General features: G+C 45.4%; 1 protein-coding gene across 1 annotated transcript in view; it reads left to right on the top strand.

Moving 5' to 3' along the window:
* LOC144821279 (protein RIC-3-like) overlaps positions 1–25,630 on the top strand; it is a 233,901-nt gene that overhangs the window by 116,123 nt on the left and 92,148 nt on the right. Inside the window, exon 4 of the mRNA XM_078678119.1 lies at positions 4,638–4,728. Within this exon, the coding sequence (XP_078534245.1) occupies positions 4,638–4,728 (91 nt within the window). The remainder of the gene's footprint in view (positions 1–4,637; positions 4,729–25,630) is intronic.

Genomic DNA, 25,630 nt, shown 5'->3' with positions numbered 1-25,630 from the left:
CGTGCTTCTCCAGCAGTTTGCTCATCCAAGGAAGCAGTGAGATGGGGCGAAAATTGGACAAGTTGGTGTGATTCAAATTCGGCTTTTTCAGCAGAGCCCTAACCATCGCACACTTCCATGGAGCTGGGACGGAGTTGGAAGCGATAGAGGCATTGAGGACATCCAAGATGAACGGGCGGATGGTATCGATCACCTTAACTAGGGTCTGTGGAGGGGCCGGATCATTAGGAGATCCCGAGGTGACTTTAGGGATCATTGCATCTAATGTACTAGGGCAGAGAAATGGAAAAGTGTCCAATGAACAGGAAGTGGGCGGGTCCGAGTCTGTTGTGGAAGTGAGACCTGTATCCTCACTACCTGTAGGGAACAGGGAGTAGATGGCCTGAATCTTTTGAGAAAAGAAAGTGGCTAGGCTGTTACAACGATCCTGTATGCCATCCGATGGCAGAAGCTCAGAGGGAGGGGAAATTAGAGATTTCGCTATTTAGAAAATTTCCTTAGGGGAGTTCGCGGCAAGATTAATTTTGGTTCCGTAGAACTCCACTTTTGTGCAGATTTTATTTCATTTTTGTAGAGCTTTATAGCGGCTCTATACTCTGATTCCTTCAATAGAGAACGTTCTTTCCTCCAGGCTCTCTCCGATTTGCGGCATGCTTGTTTCAGAATTCTGAGTCCGGGAGAATACCAGGGGGCGACTTTAGATCTTTTTATTACTTGCAGAGGACCCTTCGGGAGCACTTGATCAAGGGTACTGGATATCCAGTTATCAAAGTTAAGAGCGGCTGTGTTGGAGTTACTCGTCTTCCGAGGCGGCTGTTCGATAAGGGCCTGTTCCCATTTAGGGAGTGGAAGAGAGCTCCATTTCCTACCCCAATGTTTGTCATGGATTTGTGAGATGGGAGGAGTGCTTATAGACCAGCTAAAGGGTATTAAAAAATGATCGGTCCAGAGCAGTGGTATAGGTACCTCGACCATTAGACTATCCAAGTTACTATAGACGTGATCTAAGAGATGTCCCTTAGTATGTGTCGAATGGAAGCCCTTTTGGCACAGATCGATAGCTTGGAAGTTTGAGCGGAGACTATTGGCTGATGCATCATGCGGGTCATCTAAATGCAAATTTAGGTCACCCAGCAGAGTAAAATTTGCTGAGGTGAGTACAAGATTGGCAGCTATATCCGTCATACTAGTGATGAAATCGCCGAGGGGGCCAGGTGGTCGGTAGACTAGCATACCAGAAAAGGTGATGGTGGGGGAGAATTCAAGGGTGAAATGTAGGCTCTCACAAGCTGGTGTGGTAGCAGGAGTAACACGGCATCTATACTTGTCTCTATAGATGATGGCCAATCCTCCGCCTCTACCTGTCTGGCGGTCCAGACGCTTAAAAGTGTAACCTTGGGGAGTGGCCCATACTAAGGCTGGATCATTTTCTAGCTGAAGCCATGTCTCGGTCAAAAAGAGGACTTCAGGATTGAGTTCCTCTATCAATATAGCTAGTTCAGTGTGGTGCTTAGGCACGGACCGGCAATTCAGGAGAAACATCTTCCTCTTGAGCATAGGGGGATGTTTACCTGGGCTAGGAGGGGATATACACCAATCACATGCTTTACAGCGGGCCTTAGCATTAGTAGGGAAGATCGAATGTAAACAGGACAAAATCGGGGTGGGGCATAATGAGTGCAAGGAAGAAGCGCTATAAGTGAGGCGAGGTCCTACCATAATGCCAAGACAGGAGGCTGGAAGCGTCTGGACGCGGACTGGCGCAGCCTGGCTTCTCTTTGGCGCCTCTTTGGCGCTTCTAGGGCGCTCCCGCTGCTCGTCACCGCTGCGCGAGTGGGCTGGAATTATGTAGATTGGGAGGTGAGGGGAGACTAGACCGTCACTCTCGAAAGATGGCCGCCCACTGAGGAACAACCAGGAAGTGCGAGCGCTATTCCTTCCTCCACAACAAACAGCATGAATTTGCTGCGGTGGACCGGGGAGTCAGCGCGCCAGATGGCAGGGGTAACAACAATTTTTAAAAGTACAGTTTTAAAAGACAACAGGTTAAAAAACCCTTGCAGCAATATAGTTTTAGTACACACACTAGCGCTACGAAGTTTGTAATCAATCTACTCGAGCGCGTGAGTGCAGAGCCCTTATGTAGTCAGGGAGGTAGGGGAGACTAGACCGTCACCCTCGAAAGATGGCCGCCCACTGAGGAACACCCAGAAAGTGCGAGCGCTATTCCTCCCTCCACAACAAACAGCATGAATTTGCTGCGGTGGACCGGGGAGTCAGCGCACCAGATGGCAGGGGTAACAACAATTTTTAAAAGTACAGTTTTAAAAGACAACCGGTTAAAAAACCCTTGCAGCAATATAGTTTCAGTACACACACTAGCGCTACGAAGTTTGTAATCAATCTCGGTCTGTCACACATAAATTCAGAACCAACAGAGACTCACCAATGCAGCACGACACGATCATCCTTTGTATGAAGAATCCCAGGAGGGTGAAGGGTGACAGCTGCGTACGGAGGCGAGCAATGCTAGCACATCTCGCAATACTCTTGTTGAAATTGCCAATGTCCTAGCAGTGCCAAAGAACAACGTTGCGGAACAGGGAGTTATTCCGGCCACGGAGGAGGAGTCTGAGAAACACAGGCCAATTAAAACAGGCGAGGTGGAAGGAAATAGTATTGTGAACCTGTTGATTAGGACATTAGGAAACAGGATGAAGCCTGCAGATGCATGGACTCAGTCTGGCCGAGATCGTCGCCAAAATCTGTGTAGTGAAGATCCGGACTACACCAAATATAAATGTAAAGTTTATTGGAGAACTTCGACCAGACCGGGAACTGCGAGCGAGCCTCCAGGCACAGGTACAACTGCCAACTGACTCCTCAAAACATTCAAAGGAAAACCTATTATTACATCTCTAAGATTCAAGGCTTCCCTCGTGGGGACTATCACGAGAACCCTCAGAAAGGAAGGAAACGCTACACAAATCCTGGTGCAGAGCGGCCCATTGAGTTTTGCTCTCTTTTTCTTTTTTTTTTATAGAGAGCAGGATATCTCTGTTGGTGGCCAGGGCCTGGGCCTCTGAAGCATCTAGCTCTGGCAATTGAACGTTTTGGGGGGGCGTTGTTTCAGTGCTGTCCGCCTTCTGGCTTAGCCCCAGCTATTAGATAGACAGCATCTTGGGTGCCTTCTGTTTAGAGGCCGCCATGCTGTTTGGGCACAAGGGGAGGACCACAGGAACCAGTTTCCCACTGCAGTTTCACGCTTTTCTGCAGCTTCTGCACTCCCATGCTCACTACTGGATCAGTCTATCCACACCACCACTGCTCAGAATCCAAATTGCCCTCCCCTGTGTCGCTAGGTCTTGGCCCTCTCTCTAAGCGCACAAGTGAACATCTACTGGAACTCTCCCTGGATATCAGACACCGCCCCTTATGATAGTCTAGGAGGTAGGCAGAAAGAGCCAGAAATAGGCAGTCATGAATACAGTTCAAAATGGTACACAGACCATCTGAGGCTCTCTCTTGATTCCTATGGCCTCTTCATCATGCCAGTTATCAATTTGATGTGTGTAGTTTGCTTTTTATGCGAGTCACCTCATCCCAAAACCTTCCACTAGAATGGAGTCTCAGTCCAGGAGCTTCACAAGTATGTGTCATTGTAATCTTTCAAGGTCCATTGTCTGATGGAGAGAGGGGACACCAGCCTCAGGATTGGGTAAGACCCCTCCCTGTTTCTTGCAGATTTCTGAATTAATAAGCTTGATAACTGAGTGACTCTATCCCAAGGGTCCAACAATCCAACATGTGAGTCCCACAGGTGGCTCCATGTAGGCTGATCATAGTGGGCATCATCTCGTTCTCTCAGTCCATTGGAGCCGCCGCACCGCCAGGGTTCTGGTTCTCACCTATTGTGGTCGTAGTGGTATTCATGGACGTCATCCAGTACAGGGGCACTGTCCACAATTGAGGAGAGTATTGGGTGGGAAAAAAAGGGGTCGGCCCTAAGCCAGGGCCAAAAATTCAACCGCAGAACCCCAGGGCTATGCCATTTTGGAGTTTTGTTGTGGATACCATATTGTGTTCTTGGCCTGTCGTTGCTGCACACTGACAGAGACCTATTTTCTCACCTTTGACAGCAGCCATCTGGTGCATGAGGGATGCCTGTCTCACATGCGGCCCCAACTCCGCGTATTCTGAGCTTCAAAGCGCCCTGCTGGCCCCTGGCCAGAAGCCCGGCGCGTAACTCAGCAAGGACTTGTGTAGCGCAGTCCCTGCCCTAGCCACGCCCCACGTTTATTGTAATGTAATGTAAGCAGGAGAAGTTGATTTTCATACCAACACAATGATATAAAAACACTTTTTTTAAAAGATGCAGACCGTGGTAGGGAAGCAGCCAGTATGTTGGGTTTGATTGCACCTTGCATGCTATAGTGCTAGGGACAAGGAGGGTTGTAGCAGGATCTGGCAAATTCAATTCGAAAGCCTGCTGCCAAAATATCACGCATCTTGTCGCCTTAAAACAAAGTTGTCATTTATAATTTTGAAATGTGAGAATTCTGGCTCTATGTGCAGATTTCCAAATTTCTCTTCATCGCGTTACATGTGAATTAAATCATGTGTGTTTTGTTTTCTAGAAAAACAACTGATGGAACTTGAACAACATCTTGCGCAGACAGAGGTGATGTTAAACTCTTTATTGTTGCAGCTGGATCCACTGTCAAACTGGTGAGAAACTGAACGAAACGCTATGTTAACTGATATCTATAGGAAAACTACTCTGAAATAATGAACAGTTAAATTCTGTTCTACTAGTTAGTAGTTAAGGAATGAAGATTTTCAGAATACATTCTAGAATATTGTACAGTCAGCTCAAAGAAAGAATGTGGGACGTTGTGGGCAGATGTGTAACGCTGCATTATTTTAAAATATTGTGTGTGTTTGTATCAGATGTGAACAATACAGGCACGAAGCCTTGTAGTTGTACAATCCTGAAAAACTGGTTGCAGAGGTTTTATTTTAGTTTTGAGTTGCTTTGTGTCCAGGAGATGCATCCTTGCCATTCATACAGGGCTCAATCCTATCGGTCACAAAAAGACGAATTAAGAAGGAGGACTTGCAAGGTCCGGAAAGTGCCAAAAACAGAAGGTGACCATCTTCCTCAAAGTTTAGATTGACAAATTTGCAACTGGGCACCAAAAATGATCGCACCAATAGGGAGGAAAAGGGGCATAGGCAGAACAGAAAGGCCCAAAAGAAGGTAGCAAAGTCTAAGCAAGAGAATAGTTGCACTACTTTGTGTAAACAGTGTCTTTAGGTAAGGGGCTAGCAAGATAAGAGATCGCAAGCAACCAAATACATGGATAGTGATCCAGCGCTGCTCCAAACCAAACCTCCAAACCATCACTATATATCCTAGGAGCTATCACACTTTACTCGTCAGTGGGGCCCATAACACCGCGAGTCATTCATTCACAAAATCACCCTGCTCCCAAGAGCAGTGAAAATCAGAGGAATGAGCTGCAGGAATAGCGGAGTGTCCTACTTCCTCTATTTAATTTAAATTTTATACACTATATACATCTGCAGTTTATTGGATCTTTCCATGGTTTTACTCTTAAGAAAACATTAAAACATCCCACTGTTTTGCTGAAGGGCGGGCGCGCAGGAACAACCTACGCTTTGTGGGCTTTCCGGAGGGGTGTGAGAAGGGTAACATGGAACAGTTCCTAACCCAGTGGTTGGAGAGTTGGCTCCCTCCGGAGGCCCTGTCCCGCTGTTTCGTAATCGAACGCGCCCATAGGGCCCTGACGCAGAAACCGCCGGCGGGAGAGAGGCCCAGACCCGTGATTGCTAAACTCCTGAATTTTCACGACAAGGACACTATTTTGCGGGAAGCGAGGGCCAAGGAATCACTTCACTTCGAAAATCAGAAGATTATGATCTTCCCGGATTACACCAGACTTGTGCAACAACAGCGGCACTCTTTTATTGCCGCCAAGGCGAAACTCCGTGGCCTGAAGATTCAATACTCATTGCTCTACCCTGCCCGCCTACGGGTGATCTTTCAGTCCCGTACTCATTTCTTTGACTCCCCGGAGGACGTTTTCAAATGGACTGATGAGACGGTGAGAGTCAGGCCACATGATCAACCTGGATTGAAACCGGGGCGTTCGAGGGAGCCATCGCAAGACCGAGGGGGATCAGGCTGCCGGAGCCAAAAGGACTCGAAAGTCGAGATCTCGGAAACGATCCAACTCCCGCGGTGGATCTCCCTCTGCTGCACCTACTGACTCTGATCACTCTGGGAGAGGCCGCTGACAAGCTGTGGGGACTCGTGCCCTCAACCGTATATCGTAAACTCCGGCTGGAGTGAAGCTGCTCTGCAGCGTTCCACTGTACCGAACATTGACTGCTGAGTATACTATTAAGGCTAGATTCTTGTTGAGCTGTGTGTGGGGTTATGGGGTGGGGTTCGGGGTGCTCTGGTTTGGGGCTACCTGCCTCCTACGTAAGTGGGGGTTGTATAGGGGAAGGGGGAGGGAGTTTTGATAGTTCCCGGGGGTAGTTGGGATCCATTGGTATGGTTGGCCTTGGCGCTCTGTTTTGGGCCCGAGGTTGCCCATGCCGCGACAGATACTTCTGAGTTCCACGAGGTATAGGGGTGGTGGGCAGGGGGGTGGGGTGGGGTGGTTGTGGGGGGGGGGGCGTGGGTTGGGGCACGTTGGGCAGAGGGACTGCCGCGGTTGTTTTTTGGGAGTTCGAGGGTCGAGGGGGGGGGATTGCACGTGATTTTTGATACTTTGCTTCTGAAGGTGCTGTGTGCCTGGGTGTGGAGCCAGGGTCTTGCCACGATTGCTACCTTAGACGATGGCTGATACGTCGATTCGAGGACTCCCTCAGGAGTCCATGCGTGTGATAACTTGGAATGTCAGGGGGATGCTTGACAAAATCAAACGGGGGGCAATTCTGAGATGGGGGAAGAGGGAGGTGGCTGATGTATTACTGTTGCAGGAAACGCACATGCTGGGGACGAAGGTGCTTAGCCTGCAGAGGTTTGGTTACCAACAGGTCTATCATGCGGGGTTTTCCAGGGGGTACAGGGGAGTTGCTGTGTTGGTGCATCGCAGATTGGCCTATGTACATGAGAAACAATGGATAGACCCGTAGGGTCGATATGTTTTCGTCAAGGGGATGGTGGGTGCTGAACCTGTAGTTATTGGGAGTGTCTATGCCCCTCCGCCTTTGCAGTGGTCCTTATCCGAGAAATTGTTTGCAGTGTGGGCGGAGATCCCTGAGTCCTTGGCGGTGTTGGGGGGCGATTGGAATGAGGTGATGGACATGTGTGTGGATCGTCGGCGAGCGCAAGGGGCTTCGACTGCTGCTGCTCCTACCCGGTTGAATGCGATGGTGGAGGGAATGGGCTGGGTTGATGTGTGGCGGCATATGCATCCCAAGGCCCGTGAGTACACATACGTGTCGGCGGTCCATGGTTCCTTTTCGCGCCTGGACTACGTTTTTGTGCCCCGCGCGTCCCTGGATAGGGTACGGGAAGCTGGGATCCTGCCTAGAGGGCTATCTGACCATTCTCCGGTGGCTGTCGGGATTGACCTGCTTACGAAGCGTCAGCCGTTCCGGTGGAGGATGTCTTCGTGGCACCTTCAGCGTGCCGGCTACGTCCAACACATGCGGAGTGCGATTGCACATTACTGGCAGGAGAATCTAGTGGACGATATAGATGCAGTGGTAGTCTGGGAGGCCATGAAGCCCACGATTAGGGGGATAGATATTGCATGGTGTGCGGCGGCCTGTCGGGAGCGTAGAGAGGCCATCACTGCGGCAGCTGCACGGGTGGACACTCTTGACGAACAATGCCGGGGTGGGGGTGATGTGGCGTTGCGGTTGCTCCTGCAGGCGCAACAGTCGTATGCGTCTGTGCTGATTGATGAGGCCAGGCAAGCATGGCTGGCCACGCGCAGTAGAGTCTATCAGTGGGGGGACAAGTCTTGTACCATGCTTCATAGGTTGTGCCAACGTACTATCCAGCCGCACTCGCTTCCGGGTCTCACAAATGGGGATGGAGTGGCGATCATGGACCCGGAGGCGCTGACGGCGAACTTTGCCCACTATTATAAGGACCTATACGCCCCGCGGGACTGTCTATCGGCGGACGCGATAGATAAATTCATTGGGGACTTGCCACCGAAGGCGGTTTCTGATGCGACCAAAGCAGCGCTAGACCTTCCCCTGACGGCGGAAGAATTGGGAGAAGCGTTAGGACAGCTCAACACGGGGAAGGCACCGGGGCCAAGTGGCTTCCCGAGCGAATTCTATAAACGATTCCAACTCCAATTGGGGCCCCATTACCTCCGTGCACTGGAGGCGGCTCGGTCGCAGGGTAGACTGCCAGCTGATTGGCGACACGCCGAGGTTGTGGTCTTCCAAAAGCCCGGCATGCCCCCGGACAGACAGGACTCTTATCGCCCGATATCCTTGCTGAATATCGAGGCTAAACTGCTGGCTAAGGCCTTGGCGAACCGCCTTCTCCCGTATGTGACCGACTTGGTCCATCCGGACCAGGCTGGCTTCATGCCACATAGGGCGACGCGGCACAATATCGGGCGGGCGCAGGCGGCAATAGATGCTGTTGGTGACACGGGGGAGAGTGCAGCTCTCCTCCTAGCGGATATTGACAGAGCATTCGACTCAGTTAGCTGGACATACCTGTTCGCTCTCCTGCCTCGCCTCAATCTGGGCCCGGTGTTTATTTCATACATCAAACTCCTGTACACGGACATCACAGCATCTGTCCGTATCTCCGGTGCGATATCTGAGAAGTTCTCCATCGGCAGGGGGACTCGCCAGGGGTGCCCGCTCTCCCCATATTTATTTGCGCTCGCTATGGAGCCCCTGGCCTCCTGGGTGCGTATTGACGCACAAATGCGGGGCTTTGAATGGGGCGGCGCCCCCACGGATAGAATTGCACTATATGCAGATGATGTCCTCTTTTTCCTTACGGACTTAAACAGATCGGGCCCTCGAGTCTTGGAGATTATGCGTGTCTTCGGTGAGGTGTCGGGCCTCTATCTCAACCCACGTAAATCCACACTATGGGTGTTGGGTGGCAGGAGTGTGGCGGACTCCTGGGCGTCGGAGTTGCAGGTAGCTGTAGGGGGCTTGAAGTATCTGGGAGTGTTCCTCTCCGACTCCGCGGCTGTTGCTTGGGAACGTAATGTGGTCCCGGTATGGGAGAGGGTTCAGACAGATGTTAAGACGTGGTCCCGAATGCCCCTTACTATCTTTGGTCAATCTGCGATCTTCAAGATGGTCGCACTTACGCGCCTCCTATACCAACTGCAGAATCACCCACACCCTATCGCTCCCCAGTGGTTTCGGCAAGTTAATTCGGTCCTGGGTCGCTTCCTATGGGCGGGAGGTGCTGCCAGGGTGGCGCTGCGGACCTGCTACCTGTCCACATATTGTGGTGGCTTGGCCACGTCCGATATCCTGTCTTATTATCAGGCCTCCCAACTGCTTGTACTTAATGAATGGTGGTATGGAGACAGGGGTGACCCGGCTTACGCCCTGGAGCGCTCCCTGATGGCTACACACGATTTTATACTCAGCCAAAATATGGAAAAAGCTCCCGTGTGTCACACGTGTGGTTTTTGCTGTGTGGCGACAAGCGCTGCGTCGTATGGGCTGGTGGGGTAGTCTTACGGCGGAGACCCCGCTGTGGCAAAATGGACGGCTTCCTGGGTTGGCCTCTTTGACGGGGTTCAGTGGATGGGATGCCATCGGGATCTCGTCACTGGGACATGTACTGTCCGGAGTCACCCTGAAGTCGTTCCAGGAGCTCCAAACTGAGTTCCATATGCCCACGGCCCAATTCTATCGCTATCTCCAATTTCGCCATGCACTGGCACCTGACATTGCCGGCTTGGAGTCGCTGCCGGAATTCAGTCCGGTGGAGGCGAAGATCTTCATGGGAGACCTCGGTGATAAGAAGGTATCCCGAATCTATCAAACACTCGTCGCGCACTGTTCCTCCTCCCTACTCCCCCTTAAGGAGGCCTGGGAGAAAGACATCGGACCCTTGGACGAGGATGATTGGAGGGAGGCGCTGGAGTCCCCGCGAGGGGCTGCTATCGCGATGCGACTCCGCCTCATCCAATTCAAATACCTACACAGGGCCTACTACACCCGGGAGCGATTGTGGAGGGCGGGCCTGATTGGGTCCACAGAGTGCCTGCGCTGTGGAACTGAAAGAGGTACGCTGTTGCATACTGTGTGGTCCTGTGTCGGCCTTACCAGATTTTGGAGTGGTGTCTGGAATTGTCTGTCTGAAGTACTGGGATGGGACCTGCCCCGCACCCCTCGATTAGGGATTCTTCATGTCCTAGAGGGGGTGGGGGGGAATATCTATAAGCGCCACCTCTTACTGCTGGGACTGGTGGTGGCCAAGAGGGACCTGGCACGGGCATGGAAAGGAGTGCGAGCCCCCCCACTGTGTGCTTTGAAGGCTGGCTTAGACTACTTTATGGGGCTGGAGCGCCCGGTGTTTGAAGCCAGGGGATGCCCCCGTAAGCATTATAAGATCTGGAGAAGGTGGGCGGAGTATAGGGGACTGTTCCTAGACCCCCCGATGGTACAAGAAGATGACTGGCAGGAGGAGAGTGGCCCGCAGACCTGAGGTGGTACACAGTACCGGACACATTAAGACCAAGTGATGAAGGTTTACTATGATCACGTGCAACGGGTTAGGGAGGGATAAGGGGTGGGTAGTTGGGAAGTTGGGTGGTTGGGGATGGGGGTGGAGGGCAGGAAGGGGGTTTGCATTCCTCGTATAATTACTTGAGATTTGTACATGCTAAAGAAACCTGTCTTGATATTTGGTGGCACTCTCCTGACTGTGGAGAGCCACATATATGCCTCTCTCTGATCATTCAATAAAACTTTGTTGTGAAAAAAAACAAAAACATCCCACTGTTTGGTCAATGGATCAGCTAGTAAAAGTTAACTAATGGACAACAAGACCAGATTAATTCTCCATTTATTAAATGTTTATTTAAAGATTTAATCTCCTAGCATAACTTTATTTTATTTAACCTTTTAATTCTAACACCATTAAACCTTTTAAATTCACCTAAAGAAAAAGAAGATTCAATTCAAACAGTTTACATTTATTAGCAGAATAGTTCAGAAAAATAAGTCAAAAACATATTACCAATCGTATTGGCAATGAGAATCAGTTAGCGTAGAATGGTTCCCTAAAACAGCTTTTCTATTCTTTCTCGATGTTCACCTCCCATCAGGACTCCGTCCCCATCAAAAGTTAAAGTCAAGAAAATTTCAAAGTCTTTGCACCATGGAAAAATCAATCAGTCCGACAGCATGTCGTGGTGTGAATTGTTTTTCCCTAACTATTTATCTACAATTTGAAACTTTTAGGGTCCACATTCAATTCTCATTGGTCCGTTCAAGGGGTGGATGAGGACAACCTCCTCTCCTCATTGTACATATTTCCGCTTCGTCATGGCTTCATGCATAATAAGGTTTAAATTGTTCATTATTACCCTCCTTCACCCTTGTCCTTTAACTTGTCAATTTCATAATTTTTTTCAGGCTCATGACACGAACATCTTTAATTTGCCACCATTCTGCTTTTCAGGCCACGTTGACCTTGACATCAGCCGCACAGGCTCAGGCTGCTTGCACATCTCTCGAGCACAGTGGCGCATGCGTAGAGGATCACTCACTTGGAGTCTCGCAAACCTTCCATAATCTACTAGGCCGCATGGGCAATAACGGGAATTATTATAGAAACATACACAATTAAACGTTAGATTTTGAAGTAGAACCCTTCTGTTTACCTTCCTCCAGTCTATGTTCACCCTGTTAGTGGTTACCTAGCCTTTTAAGCCACTCTTATGCATTGTTTTCTTACCATTCTCCATAATTTCTGACACAATAATACATATAGAATGCATTCAGGCAAAGCATTTCATTAGATTATAGCATTTCCACACTATATTAGTAAGACGGCTTCACATAATTAATGGATTAAATTTGCAACACAAGCATATTAGTATCCCACGTGTATTTGTGTGTGCGCTTTCTATTCTACGTTGGTTAATTTTTAAAACCACACGATTAATACATATTACAGTTATGGGAAGGCAATTTTACGAGGGGTATACAATCATTTTTGTTTTCACCTTCGCTCTATCAACTCCCCCCTTTGGTGATTTATCACCAAATAACACCCAAAAATTTTATAAAATGTTCAAAACATGTTTCAAATTCTTTTCAGTTAGTATGAGTTACACTCTAGTATCTTCTATTTTCTTTCTGTCTTGATAAAGTTTCTCCTTAAACTTTTCCATTTCAATGTCCCACTTTTTACGTTCTCTTTCTTGTCTCTCTTCAAATTGCTTTTTTATAGACTTTTTAAGGTTTCTTCTTTTTCTAAGTTTACAACCTAATCTTAAGACTAAAAATATCACTATTATTAGTGTTACTGAAATTAATATTTTCCCTATTATTAATCTACCTATTTCATAAAACCATTTCCTAACGGCTGAAAAACCTCTACCAAATTTCTCAAGAACACCATCAACCTCCAGTGGTATACTTTCTTTATGCAATTATGTACGGTTTGTAATATATCTTTTAATGTTTTGACTTTTATCAGGAATGTAGGTACAACAGTGCTGTACCTTCAAAATTCCAGACTCCTCCCTCTTTTGCCAAAATTATATCAAGAGCAAGTCGATTTTGCATCACCATAGCTCTCATAGCCACCATTTCTGTGTTTACCATTAAAAATCCCCCTGCAGTATCTGTTGACAAACGATCTACTATCGTTGACAATTTCCGAATTCTGTTTGCATTAAAAGGTATACCTACTGCTGGTATCAATGCTCCAAAACATCACCTATTATTTATATTACACTTTCCCTACGACTTAAAGGTTTACCTATCTTGTGAATTCCATTAGTTCCTCTATCTACATAGAAAATTTTAGGAAAGACCAGACCTACATAGCAGGACCCATACCAATGATCAGGCAATCTATAATAAGCTTTGTTCCCACACAGGAAATATATGCCAGGAAAAACTGGATCATCACCTCCTTTAAATCCCCAACCCCCTTTTATAATGTATGTATCTTCACATTGACTTGCTCCCACAAAATAATTATCATACACAGTGTTGTCTCTTCAAATACATAATTTCCCTAATAATGGTGTAGCTATATTTATAGCCACATTGACATGATCATCCTCGAATGTACAGATTTCTATGCTTATACCTTCCTCTTATAATGATTCCTCCTTTCCTTTACCATATCCAAAAAGGCTTTCTCCTCATTTCTCATTTTACAAGTCAAATTATGTTTGAACGAATATTCTCCAAAAACTTTTGCAGGTTTGATTAAATTCAGCCACAACTTTCAATTTTGCAAAAACATCATCAGAATTGGAATAATAATACTATAATTTACCTTTTCTGTAAAACAAACTAGCTAACACAATACATGTAACCCCATATGTTAATGGAAGGTGGTGGTACGTCACACCCTCTGATACAGATGCTGGTAATTTCACACAGACGTACCAATCACTAGCGTCCATGGTTCTCACATATTCAGATAATAACTTCGAAAATGTATTCTTGGAGTTGTCACTAATCGAATTATCTTGTTGTATTTCATGTCTATACACATGTATTATTTCACCCTTTGACTCATAGGCCTTTTCTCTCATACTCTCATTTGCCTTTGCTTTTTCAAAATTTGGCCTAAAAGGAATTACAATAGCTAATATTAACCATGCCAACATCAATAGCCCTGTACATGTTAACCACATTCTACACCATTTTCTAAAAATAGTACATTTCGATCTTGTTACATCATTAGTAGCCATTATTTTATATTTTTTTTATTTGAATTTTTTTTACACAGTGTTTCCACAATCTTTTTTGTCTTTATATTGTCTCTTTCAAATTTCCTGTGCATAAAAGTGTCCTTACCATCAATAAATTCAACAATCTTGTTCCTTCACCTTTCCCTCTTTTTGGTTGCCCAGTTTAGGTACTTCCTTTTCCCTCTTGAGTTTGTTCACTCACTTTCTTTTTCTCCACTTTGATAATTAAAATGTTCTTGATTGCTATTTACTTCCCTTATTGGAGGCAAAGCGATATACGACCATTCAGGTGACTTGTATTTTTGATTTGGTCTTTTTACTCTTTTTGGTCTTTGCACAATTTCTATTTTTTCTCCCAACAACTCCTTTTGACTGGTTATTTAATTTACTTGATCTTCTTCGATTTTTGCTTTATTAACCAGTTTGAATCTCAAACCATCATTTTCCTTAGGCATTATCACCTTTACGTGGTTTCTTGGTTTCAGGTTCAACATTGTTACTTTCTACTCTCCAAGCTCGCTTTCTTGAGCTTCTCCTCAATTGAGTTTCATCCTCATTGTCATCAAACTTAGTTTCAGATTTCTCATCCGTTTCCTTTATGGTGAACTTTATAATGTCTGTTTTCTTTACTGAATCTGTTTTCTGTTTGGCCTGTTCTTTCAATCTGTTAGGAACGTCTCTGTAGCTGGTACTTGGAAGCTCATCCTTATCGTGAGTTATTTCCTTTTTTACCAATTTCACGATTCCTGTTCCTGCTTTCAGAGCTTTCTGACTGTCCTTCAGTACCTATCTGACTACCAGTTTTGACTTCAGTTTGGTCAGTGTCCACACTGGTATCAGACCTTACCAAATCTCGACTTTCGGGTTGATCTTCAGAATTTGGTATTATGATGACTTCACTTTCTCCTTCAGTCGCAGAGTTTGCATCTGATATTTCCAGATGTCGACGAACAGGTTGAGCTACAGTATATGGATTTGTATCTGGTTCACCTTCGGAATCTGAGTCAGTTGTGCTTTCTGCCTCGTCAAGTGGATTTTCAGGCTCAGGCACACAGATGGTGTGGCTGGCATATACCCATATCTTTACACCAGCACATTTAACTGCAGTTGTACTAACCAGAATGACTTGTGCCAACGAGGAACTAGGCAGTTTCTTCTCCTGTGTACTTTTATCTGAATCCAATCTCCAGGGACTAGATCATGAGCTGGATGCTTCTCTTTCGAGTTTGCCTCAGTTCCCACCTGATGGAACACAGAAGTTACCACTTCAGACAGGTTTTTGCAGTAATCCAGTATGATATCATTAATAGTCAATAGTTTATCAACTGGCACAAATGCTTGTCTCATCACTCTTCCCATCAGAATCTCATGTAGACTAATCCTGTCTTTTTATCAGGTATGCTCCTTAGGGTCAACAGAACAAGTGGCAAAGTATCAGTATCAGGCCATTTCAGTCCAGTTGCCAAACACATTTTTGCAATTCTGTTCTTTATGGTTCCGTTTACTTGTTCAACTACCACAGAAGCCTCTGGTCTGTAAGCTCCATGTAATTTCTGACGAATGTCCAGTGCTTCACAAATCATTAACTCATTGTGAAAATGAGTTCCACGGTCCGTCTCAATTGTTACTGGGAAACCAAAACACGGGATGATTTCTCTTAACAATAGTTTTGCAACAGTCACTCCATCATTCCGTCTGGTAGGGAAGGCCTCCACCCACCGGGAAAATAGGCAAATGATCACAGGTACATATCGAAGCCGATTACAGGGTGGCAACTCTACTAAATCCAATTGCATTCGTGTAAATGGACCTCCCTCCCGTCCTTTGGTTCCCAAACTCACAACTGTTTTTCTTCTTGGGTTTAACTGCTGGCAAATAAGACTTCGCTGACAAAGGCTTTTAGCGATCATCCTGAACTTGGGATTATACCATGTTTGTCTAAACATCCTGATCACAGCATCCCTCCCAATATGGGCTTGACCATGGTGCATTCAGGCCATATTAAAGATCATGCTATCGGGCATTACTGGTCTTTCATGTTTATAAACCCAAATGTCATCCTCTTCTATTTGTCTACATCCTGATTTTAACCAAATGTCCTTCTCTTCCTCACTTTCTTCCTCCTGCATCTGTTTTACTTCCTGCCAAGTCTCAACTACTGGGGTTAGCATTAAAGGACTTGAAACTTGTTCAGCTTTTCTGTCCTGATTTATGGATGTAAGATTTTTAGCACAGTACTTAGCAATAGAGTTAACAAAGCGGTTGCCTCTGGTGACATAATCATCTCCTTTCTTGTGAGCTGCACATTTTACAGCAGCAATTTTCTCAGGTAACTGGATTGCACCAGTCAGCATTTTCACAAACTCGGCATTTCTGATGGGGGATCCTGCAGAAGTTAAATAACCTCTCTGGGACCACAGTTGACCATAATCATGGACAACCCCAAAACCATACTGACTGTCAGTCACTATGGTGACTCTTATTTCTTTTCCCAGTTCACATGCTCGATTCAAAGCAATCAACTCTGCTATTTGAGCAGAACGAATTCCTTTCAGACAAGATGCTCCCAGAACGTCTGCCACTGTACACACAGCATATACAGCACTCGGAGCACCCTCATCTGTTCTCAGACATGAACCTTCTACAAACATTACATAATCAGATTCAGGCAATGGCTCATCTTTAATGTCCTGTCTCGGTTTGGTACAATACTCCAGAACATCCAAACACTTATGATCAACTTCATTTCTCACCTCCACATCCATGGCATCAGGTAACAAAGTTGATGGATTTACATTCACACATCGTGCTATTGTCATATTATCTGTACCCAGAATTACTTTTTCATACTTTGTCATCTTGTTATTGGTAAGGAACTGTGTTTTGGTCCTAGGGAGGAGAATCTCCACTGAATGAGGTACGTATACCTACAACGGATATCCCATCACTATACCCTCACTCTGTTCCAAACTCACACTTGTAGCAGCTACTGCTTTCAAACATCCTGACAATGCTTTGGCAACTGGATCCAAAACAGCTGAGAAATATGCAATGGGCTTTCTCAGTTTTCCATGTCTTTGAATTAGAACTGATAATGCACATCCCTCTCATTCACTGCAATACAGTTCGAACTCTTTCTCATAATCAGGCATTCCCAATGCTGGTGCTTCACACAGACTTTTTTAGTCGTTCAAAAGCCTCCATTTCTGTTTTGTTCAGCACTAAGGGATCTCTTACATCTGCTCTTGTCAATCTCTGTAATGGTTTTGCTATCAGGGAAAATCCACTGATCCATTGTCGACAGTAACCTACCATTCCTAGGAACATTCTTACCTGTTTCTGAGTTTTAGGAGGTTTCATTCCCTGTATCATTCTGATTTTTTATATGGTTACTTGTCTGACTCCTTGGGCAATCTTGTGACCTAGATACTGTACTTCTTTCTGACAGAACTGTAACTTTGATGGTGACACTTTATGTCCTCCTTCTGCCAAATGACTCAGTAATGCAATGGTATCTGAAACACATGCATCTTTGGTTCTTGATGCTACCAACAGGTCATCCATATATTGAACCAATACTGAATTTCCAGGCATGTTCAAACTCTCCAATGACTTCTTTAGCAGCTGATTAAAGATGGAGGGACTCTCAGTATACCCCTGAGGAATACGGCACCATGCCAAAATACGGTCTCTAAACCATCAATCAAATATTGGCTGGCTATCTGGGTGTAACGGAACTGTGAAGAACACATTACATAGGTCAATGACTGTATACCATTCTGCATCTTGTGGAAGTTGGTACAGGATCACTGCGGGGTTTGGCACAACAGGACAGCATGGGACAACTATTTTATTAATTCTTCGTAAATCCTGCACTATCCTAAATGTTCCATTAGGCTTCTTCAATCCCATTATAGGTGAATTACATGGACTGCTTATTATTGCTCTTAAAATTCCTTGTTCAATCATTTTGTTTATCACTGGAGTTATTCCTTCGATTATTTCTGCTGTCAATTTATATTGGGGAATATTTGGGTAGCTCACTCCTTCCTTTACAGAAACTTTCACAGGATCCACAACTTTCATTAATCCAATATCCTTTTCTGTGAATTCCCACACTTTTTCTTTGACTGATTCTTTTAACTCACCAGGTATCTTTTCTTTGTCAAATACAGGAAACATGCTATTTTGTTCTGAGTCTATCAGTGACATGGTCATTTTATACAATCTATCTTCATCTGGAAATTGGAGTTCAATGCCATCTGGTGAACAGTAAATGGCACAGTTCATTTTACACAGTATGTCCCTTCCAAGAAGGTTAACAGGACTACTGTCACACACTACAAATCGATGCATATCTTTGAAATTTCCAATTTCCACTTCAACTGGTTCCGTCAGGAATGTTTTAATCTGTCTATTCGCTACACCTACTACTTGGATGCTGTCTCCTGAGAGAGGAAGATTTTGAATTTCTACTGATCTAACAGTAGAACGGGTAGCACCTGTGTCCACTAGGAAAGTCACATTTACATCATTCACCTTTCCATTCACAAAAGGACCAGATTGATCTGCCTAAAGAATTGCGCCAAGTACACACTCTTCTCCCTCTCCTAGGCACCGTCTGTAGCTGATGACTCACTCCCATCTTCCTTCAGCCAATACTGTGGACTCACATTCACTCTAGGTGATCTCGTTACCTGTTCTCCTCCGAAGAATCCTGTCTCTGTACTGTAATTCTGTAGATTTACACTGTGTGGGAGTGGTGGTTGTGGCACCTGACTCTGTAGGGTAATTACCTGTTGGTGTGGCGATGACTGCTGAATTACCTAATCCTGCACCTGCGGAGTCAATGATGTATTTTCGGGGTTAACTCTTGGTGGCAACTTACACTCTTTCTTCCAATGCCCTAACCTGCCGCAATTGTGACATGGAAATTTTTTCTCTGCCTCTTCCAAATTACCCATTCCTTTTCCTTTATTTAAATTTCCCTTCATTTTCACCTGACCTCCTTAATGACTTTTATTCTCTAATTGAGCTACTTGATGTTCAGCCTCTTTCACCTGTGCCCACATGGCTTTCTCTTTAAGCTTTCTTTGCTTAACTTCAATCTCATCACTGCAATTTTTCGCATGCCTCACCACTTCGTCGACAGAACATGACTGCCAACCCATCAAGTTATGCTTGATCCTATCTCCTATCGCTGGTCTTAATCCAAAGACAAAACGATACACAAAATGACTCGTATCCTTTTCACTCAATTCCTCATATCCACTGTATTGCTTAAACACTAACAACAATCTTTCATAAAATTAATGTACTTATTTTGTAGGTTCTTGCAATGTCCTGTCAATCTTTACCCAATCTGTTTCTTTCTGAGGGTGTCAGGAAGGTCTTTTCGGTTAGACAGGCACACATAGTTTCCCCAATCTGTAAGGTTCCTGGTTTGGCAGAGTGTCCTGGTCCCTTAATTAGTTGGAGCGCTCTGGTGTCTAAATACCGCAGGAGGCTGGTCAGGCATTTCCCAGTGCCACGTTTTGCTCCAGGGGTTAGCGCTCTAGCAGTTCCAGGAAGCACGAGCACAGCTGAATTTGAAGCGCGAGCGTTCTAATAACGTCGCACTTCAACCGTTTGTTCACGAGAGGCGGTAGCTATTTCGCGCTCTCCAGCACTTGTAAGGATTGAAGACTAATACCACGTTTGGTATTTGGTTTTCTCAGCATTTTCGATTCTGAGTTTCAAAGTCGGCATTTCTGTGGTGCCGTCAGCTGTTTTCTTCCCGGCTCGGAAATCCTCAGAACAGGCGTTCCTTCGTCGTGTTCAGCTTCTGTTCCCCTGAGTTCCTGAGGCAGTATTCGCTCTTGTTGAGCCACGCAGCAGTGTCAGCCAGCATCGTCTGCTCCATGTTCCTGAGGCAGCACTCGCCTAATATTTGGTGAGACCTTTCCTTGCTAGCTTTAAATATTAATTCAAATTATTTCTGCCTTACCTGCAGTTTAGTCCAGAGACTTTTCATTTCAAGTTCTAAGGTAGAAATTCGTTCTTCAGTTATTATACTGTGAATGTTACATGGACTTCAGACTATATTATATGCTCATGAATTAATGAGCCATTGAGTTGTCCTCCGCTTCTATGAACAAGGAGCATTTGTTTATAGATTGTTTAAACAGAGACTATTGGAATTAGAGCGCCATCTGCTGTCTGATTAAGGCGCCAGCTTTTGGAACAGAACATTTAGACATAGTTTCCTGGAATATTGTGTGGAGTACAGCGTCCTGAGAATTCTACAAGTAAATAATAATATATATATATATTCTTGTGTACCACCTTTATCTTCAGTCTTCCTCTTTCTCCACATATTCCATTGAGACTCAAGTACTTTGCAGTAGCGTACTATTTTAGAGATTTACAAGAGAAGGGCTAACCCCCACACTAAGTCAGGTAATAAAAAAGAGATAAGAATATTTAGTCGCATAGTCCTTAGTCATGTGCATGAACTTAGTAATGTTTTGCTAAATATTTGCAGGAAGAACATATCCCTCAGCAGAGCAATCGAGGTGAAGAATCTAGTGTGGGCAGTCTCTCTGTTTGTCTCTTCCACTTCCCCTTTCCCCGGCGTCACTGGGGCAAGAGTAATCTGGCACAGTGGTGCGGGGGAGTTGGGAGCACTCATCCCATTCAGCCGGGCATCCCTGCGGACACCAGGAAATTACAGGTACTAATCTGACAGATTGAAGTGCCAGCAGTTGCCTTCCGCCTGGGTGTCATGGCTGAGGGACTTGATTTAAAGGCCCTGGGGTCCATTTTGGAAGGCTTGCAGAAGCAGTTGATTGAGACTAGGGAAGAAGTTAGAAAATCAAATCAAGAGACTAGTTTCCTTCGTCAACGTTTAAATGAACTCAGTTAGTCCTAGACCAGATTTTGGGGGTCAGAGATCTCAAACCTTTAACCCATCTCCATCTTCCTCTGAGCTTACTACTCAGGTGATTCATGCCATGTCCCCCACTATCCCTCTAGCCCCACCAGAAAGATTTATGGGAGATCCAAATAAGGCACAGGTATTTGTCACCCAGTGTTCGTTGCATTTCTTGTGCAAACCTGTCATATTTAAAGAAGATCAATCCAAAGTGGCATTCATGCTGTCGTACCTGAGTGGGGATGCTGCGGCATGGTCTTTGCCACTGGTGTCTACCAATGATCCCAAGTTATACAATTTCGAAGAGTTCAAGACAGAATTTTTACGAATATTTGATCGTAGAGCAATTTCTCAAACTACAGATAATGAGCTTCTAGATTTGAAACAGGGGAATCGCGAGTTAGTGGCATACTTAGCCCAGTTCAATAAACTTATTGTGGAGACTAAGTGGCCATCTGAAAAAAGAGCAGCGATATTCTACAGAGGCCTGAGAGAAGAACTTAAGGACGGCTTAGCTCAGATTCCCAAAAGACCCACAGATGTGTCTGAATTGATTGACTTGGTTCTTCAAATTGACCAGAGACAATCTGAGAGACGTTCTGAGCGGCGTAAAGAAAATAAACTGTTTCCTCCCAGATTTGATCGGATTCGCTCTGAAGGGCCTAAACCTAAGGAAGAAGTTCTCGCAGAAGAACCTATGCAAATAGGAACGGTTCGAGGACCTTTGAGTAAGGAAGAACGTGAAAAGAGAAAAGTTGGAAAATTATGTATGTACTGTGGCGGATCAGGCCATTTTGTCAAGGAGTGTCCCCGAAAACCGAAGGTGTCGACATGGGTAAAAGAGAAGCTCCACCAGTAGACGGAGTTGCTCTGGTGGACGCCGAATCTAAGTCAACTCCCTTTGTGCAGTCCTTGTCTAACACAATGCAATTCTATGCGCCACATCTCATTCTCTCTTGTCAAATTCATTTTGGTAAAGATCAACGAGCAACAGTAGCAATAATGATTGACTCCGGAGCCACTGGAAATTTTTGCGATATCCTATTTGCAAAAAGTCTAGGAATTAATTTTGTGAGAAAAATCAAACCAGAGCCTGTGCGAGCCGTGGATGGTACTCCACTATCCTCCGGCCCGATAACCTTTGATACCGAAGTAATCTCGGTTTTGGGTCCTGGGAAACATTGCAGTGTCATTTGCTTTAGTTTAATTGACGCTCCGCAATTTCAGTTAATTCTGGGTTTGCCCTGGTTAACCGAACACAATCCGAAGATTGACTGGGCCAAGAGAACTGTAGATTTGAATTCAGAGTATTGCTTGGAGCATTGTTTTCATTCTCCTCCACTGGAGAAGGAAGTAAGTGAATCGTACTGTTTGGCTAACCAACCGCAGATGATTTGTTTGGTGGACATACCGGAAATTCCTGCTCAATACCAAGATTTGAAATCCGTTTTTGATGAACAAGAAGCGCAAAAACTTCCTCCCCACCGGGAGTATGATTGTACAATTGAATTGGAGCCAGGTGCCTCTCTACCTTGCAGTCGCATCTATGCTCTTTCCGAATCGGAAAATTTGCATTTAAAAGAATACTTGGATAAAAATCTGGCAAACGGATTCATAAGACCCTCTCAGTCACCAGTTTCCTCCCCTCTTTTTTTCATTCCCAAGAAGGACAAGAGCTTGAGGACTTGCATCGACTATAGGGCTTTAAACTTGGTGACTAGAAAAAATCGGTACCCGTTGCCACTCATTTCCGAACTTTTGGACCAGGTGAAAGAGGCCCATGTCTACACCAAATTAGATCTAAGGGGGGCTTATCACCTGGTTCGGATGGCAGAGGGTGATGAGTGGAAGACGGCGTTTCGGACCCGATTCGGGCTTTTTGAGTACCAGGTGATGCCCTTTGGGTTGTGCAATGCTCCTGCGGCATTTCAGCATTTTGTAAATGATATCCTTCGGGAGTTTTTGGATCGATTTGCAGTCGTCTATATAGATGACATTCTTATTTTTTCCAAGAATATGGAGGAGCATGTCTTGCATGTCCGAACAATTTTGGAATGTCTCTTAAAAAATCAACTCTACGTAAAATTGGAAAAATGTGTGTTTCATACCACTAAGGTCGAATTTTTGGGATTCATCCTTTCTCCGGATGGTGTGTCTATGGATGAATCGAAGCTTAATGCAATTCGTGATTGGCCAGCTCCAAGTACCGTAAAGGAAATCCAAAGTTTTCTGGGGTTCGCCAATTTTTATCGGCGTTTCATCCAGAATTTTTCTGAGAAAGTGAGTCCAATCACCCGTTTGCTTCGAAAAAATGAAAAGTTTGTGTGGGGGTCTGAGGCGGAGGGGGCTTTTCAATTTCTCAAAGAATCCTTCATCACAGCACCAATTCTGCAACACCCTGACCCTTTGGAACCATTTTTTGTGGAAGCAGATGCTTCCAATTTGGCTATTGGAGGGGTTTTGTCTCAACGCAATAAGAAGACTGGGCAGCTTCATCCTGTTGCTTATTATTCCCGAAAATTGTCTTCAGCAGAGCTCAACTATGCCATTGCTGACAAGGAATTGTTGGCAGTCAAAGATGCCTTTCTGGAGTGGCGACATTATTTATTGGGGGCCAGACATGTGGTTACAGTGTTTACCGACCACAGAAATTTGCAATTCCTAAAGTCAGCTCGGACCTTGACACCACGACAACTTCGGTGGTCATTGTTTTTTGCTGATTTTGATTTTGTACTCACTTATAAACCTGGAGTGATGAATGGGAAAGCTGACGCTCTATCTCGTCTGAATGTGGGAGAAAATCAACAAGCCAGACCGGAGGAATACCTCATTCCTAAGGAGAAGATTGTGGCAGTCTCAGTAGTGGATGAATTGGAAGAGAAAATCGTGCTGGAATTTCTGAAAGAAGAATATCAGAATTGGGAATCTGAAGGTCCAAATCGTTCAGTGAAAGATGGGAGACCGTTTTTTCAAGACAAGAGATTCGTTCCTGGAGAGAAGCTTCAAGTAGAAACCATTCAAAGGTTTCATGATCTGCCTTTGGCCGGACACAAGGGAGTGGTAAAGACTTTGGAGTTGGTGAAGCGGAATTTTCTTTGGCCCGGTATGGAAGCTCAGGTTCGACAGTATGTTGCCACTTGTGAACAATGTTTGAAAGGGAAAAGTCTCAGACAATCTCCACAGGGTCTACTAATGCCATTACCAGTTCCTCCCTATCCTTGGCATACTGTGTCGATGGATTTCATAGTGGAGTTACCATCTTGTCAGGGGTATTCGGTCATTTGGGTGGTGGTTGACCAATTTTCCAAGATGAGTCACTTTGTTCCACTAAAAAATCTTCCTAATGCTACAGAATTGGCCACTTTGTTTGTGCAACATGTAGTTAAACTGCATGGAATCCCTAAGGTTGTCATTTCCGATAGAGGCCCTCAATTTGTGTCTCGATTCTGGCGATCCTTCCTTAAGGGTTTGGGGGTTGACTCTCGTTTGTCCACCGGTTATCACCCGGAAACCGACGGACAGACTGAGAGAGTTAATCAGGATCTTGAACAGTACCTTCGGCTATATCTAATGGAACAAGAGGGAGATTGGCCTTCATTGCTTCACCCAGCAGAATTTGCGTACAATAACTCAGTCCATTCTGCTACAGGCTTTTCCCCGTTCTTCTTGAACTCTGGTAGGCATCCCAATATGTTGGTGGGCAGAGAAGATGTAGATGTCCCTGCAGTTGAAGAGGTTCTACAGAAGTTGCAATCAGCTTATCAGGCTGCCTCTTCTAATTTGGTATAGGCTAAGGCAGCTTTCAAGAGACAGGCAGATAAGGGTCGTAAGGAGAGTCCAGTTTTTGAACCTGGGGATCAAGTTTGGGTTTCCACGCGTCATATGCGTTTGCGTGGAAATCGCAAGTTCCAACCTAGGTTTGTGGGTCCTTTTCCTGTGGTCAGAATGGTAAATCCAGTGAGTGTTAGATTACTTTTGCCTCAAACCTTAAAGATTCACCCAACTTTCCATGTCTCGTTAATCAGGAAGCATCCTCCTAATCTTCGCAAGGTACTCCCACCAGCACCGGTGCTAGTAGATTCAGTTGAGGAATTTGAAGTCAAAAGAATTCTGGATTCCAAAGTTAGGAAGGGTCAAGTTTTCTACTTGGTTGACTGGAAGGGTTATGGTCCTGAAGATCGATCTTGGGAACCTAGTTCTAATATCCATGCTCCAAGATTAGTGAGGGAATTTCACAAGACTTATCCCCAAAAACCTAAGGAGGGGGTTTTGGTGGAGGGTACTGTCAGGAAGGTCTTTTCGGTTAGACAGGCACACATAGTTTCCCCAATCTGTAAGGTTCCTGGTTTGGCAGAGTGTCCTGGTCCCTTAATTAGTTGGAGCGCTCTGGTGTCTAAATACCGCAGGAGGCTGGTCAGGCATTTCCCAGTGCCACGTTTTGCTCCAGGGGTTAGCGCTCTAGCAGTTCCAGGAAGCACGAGCACAGCTGAATTTGAAGCGCGAGCGTTCTAATAACGTCGCACTTCAACCGTTTGTTCACGAGAGGCGGTAGCTATTTCGCGCTCTCCAGCACTTGTAAGGATTGAAGACTAATACCACGTTTGGTATTTGGTTTTCTCAGCATTTTCGATTCTGAGTTTCAAAGTCGGCATTTCTGTGGTGCCGTCAGCTGTTTTCTTCCCGGCTCGGAAATCCTCAGAACAGGCGTTCCTTCGTCGTGTTCAGCTTCTGTTCCCCTGAGTTCCTGAGGCAGTATTCGCTCTTGTTGAGCCACGCAGCAGTGTCAGCC

This window comes from Lissotriton helveticus, chromosome 1_1, assembly GCF_964261635.1.
Source record: "Lissotriton helveticus chromosome 1_1, aLisHel1.1, whole genome shotgun sequence".
Lineage (NCBI taxonomy): Eukaryota > Metazoa > Chordata > Amphibia > Caudata > Salamandridae > Lissotriton > Lissotriton helveticus.
This window is presented reverse-complemented; position numbering and strand designations above follow the sequence as displayed.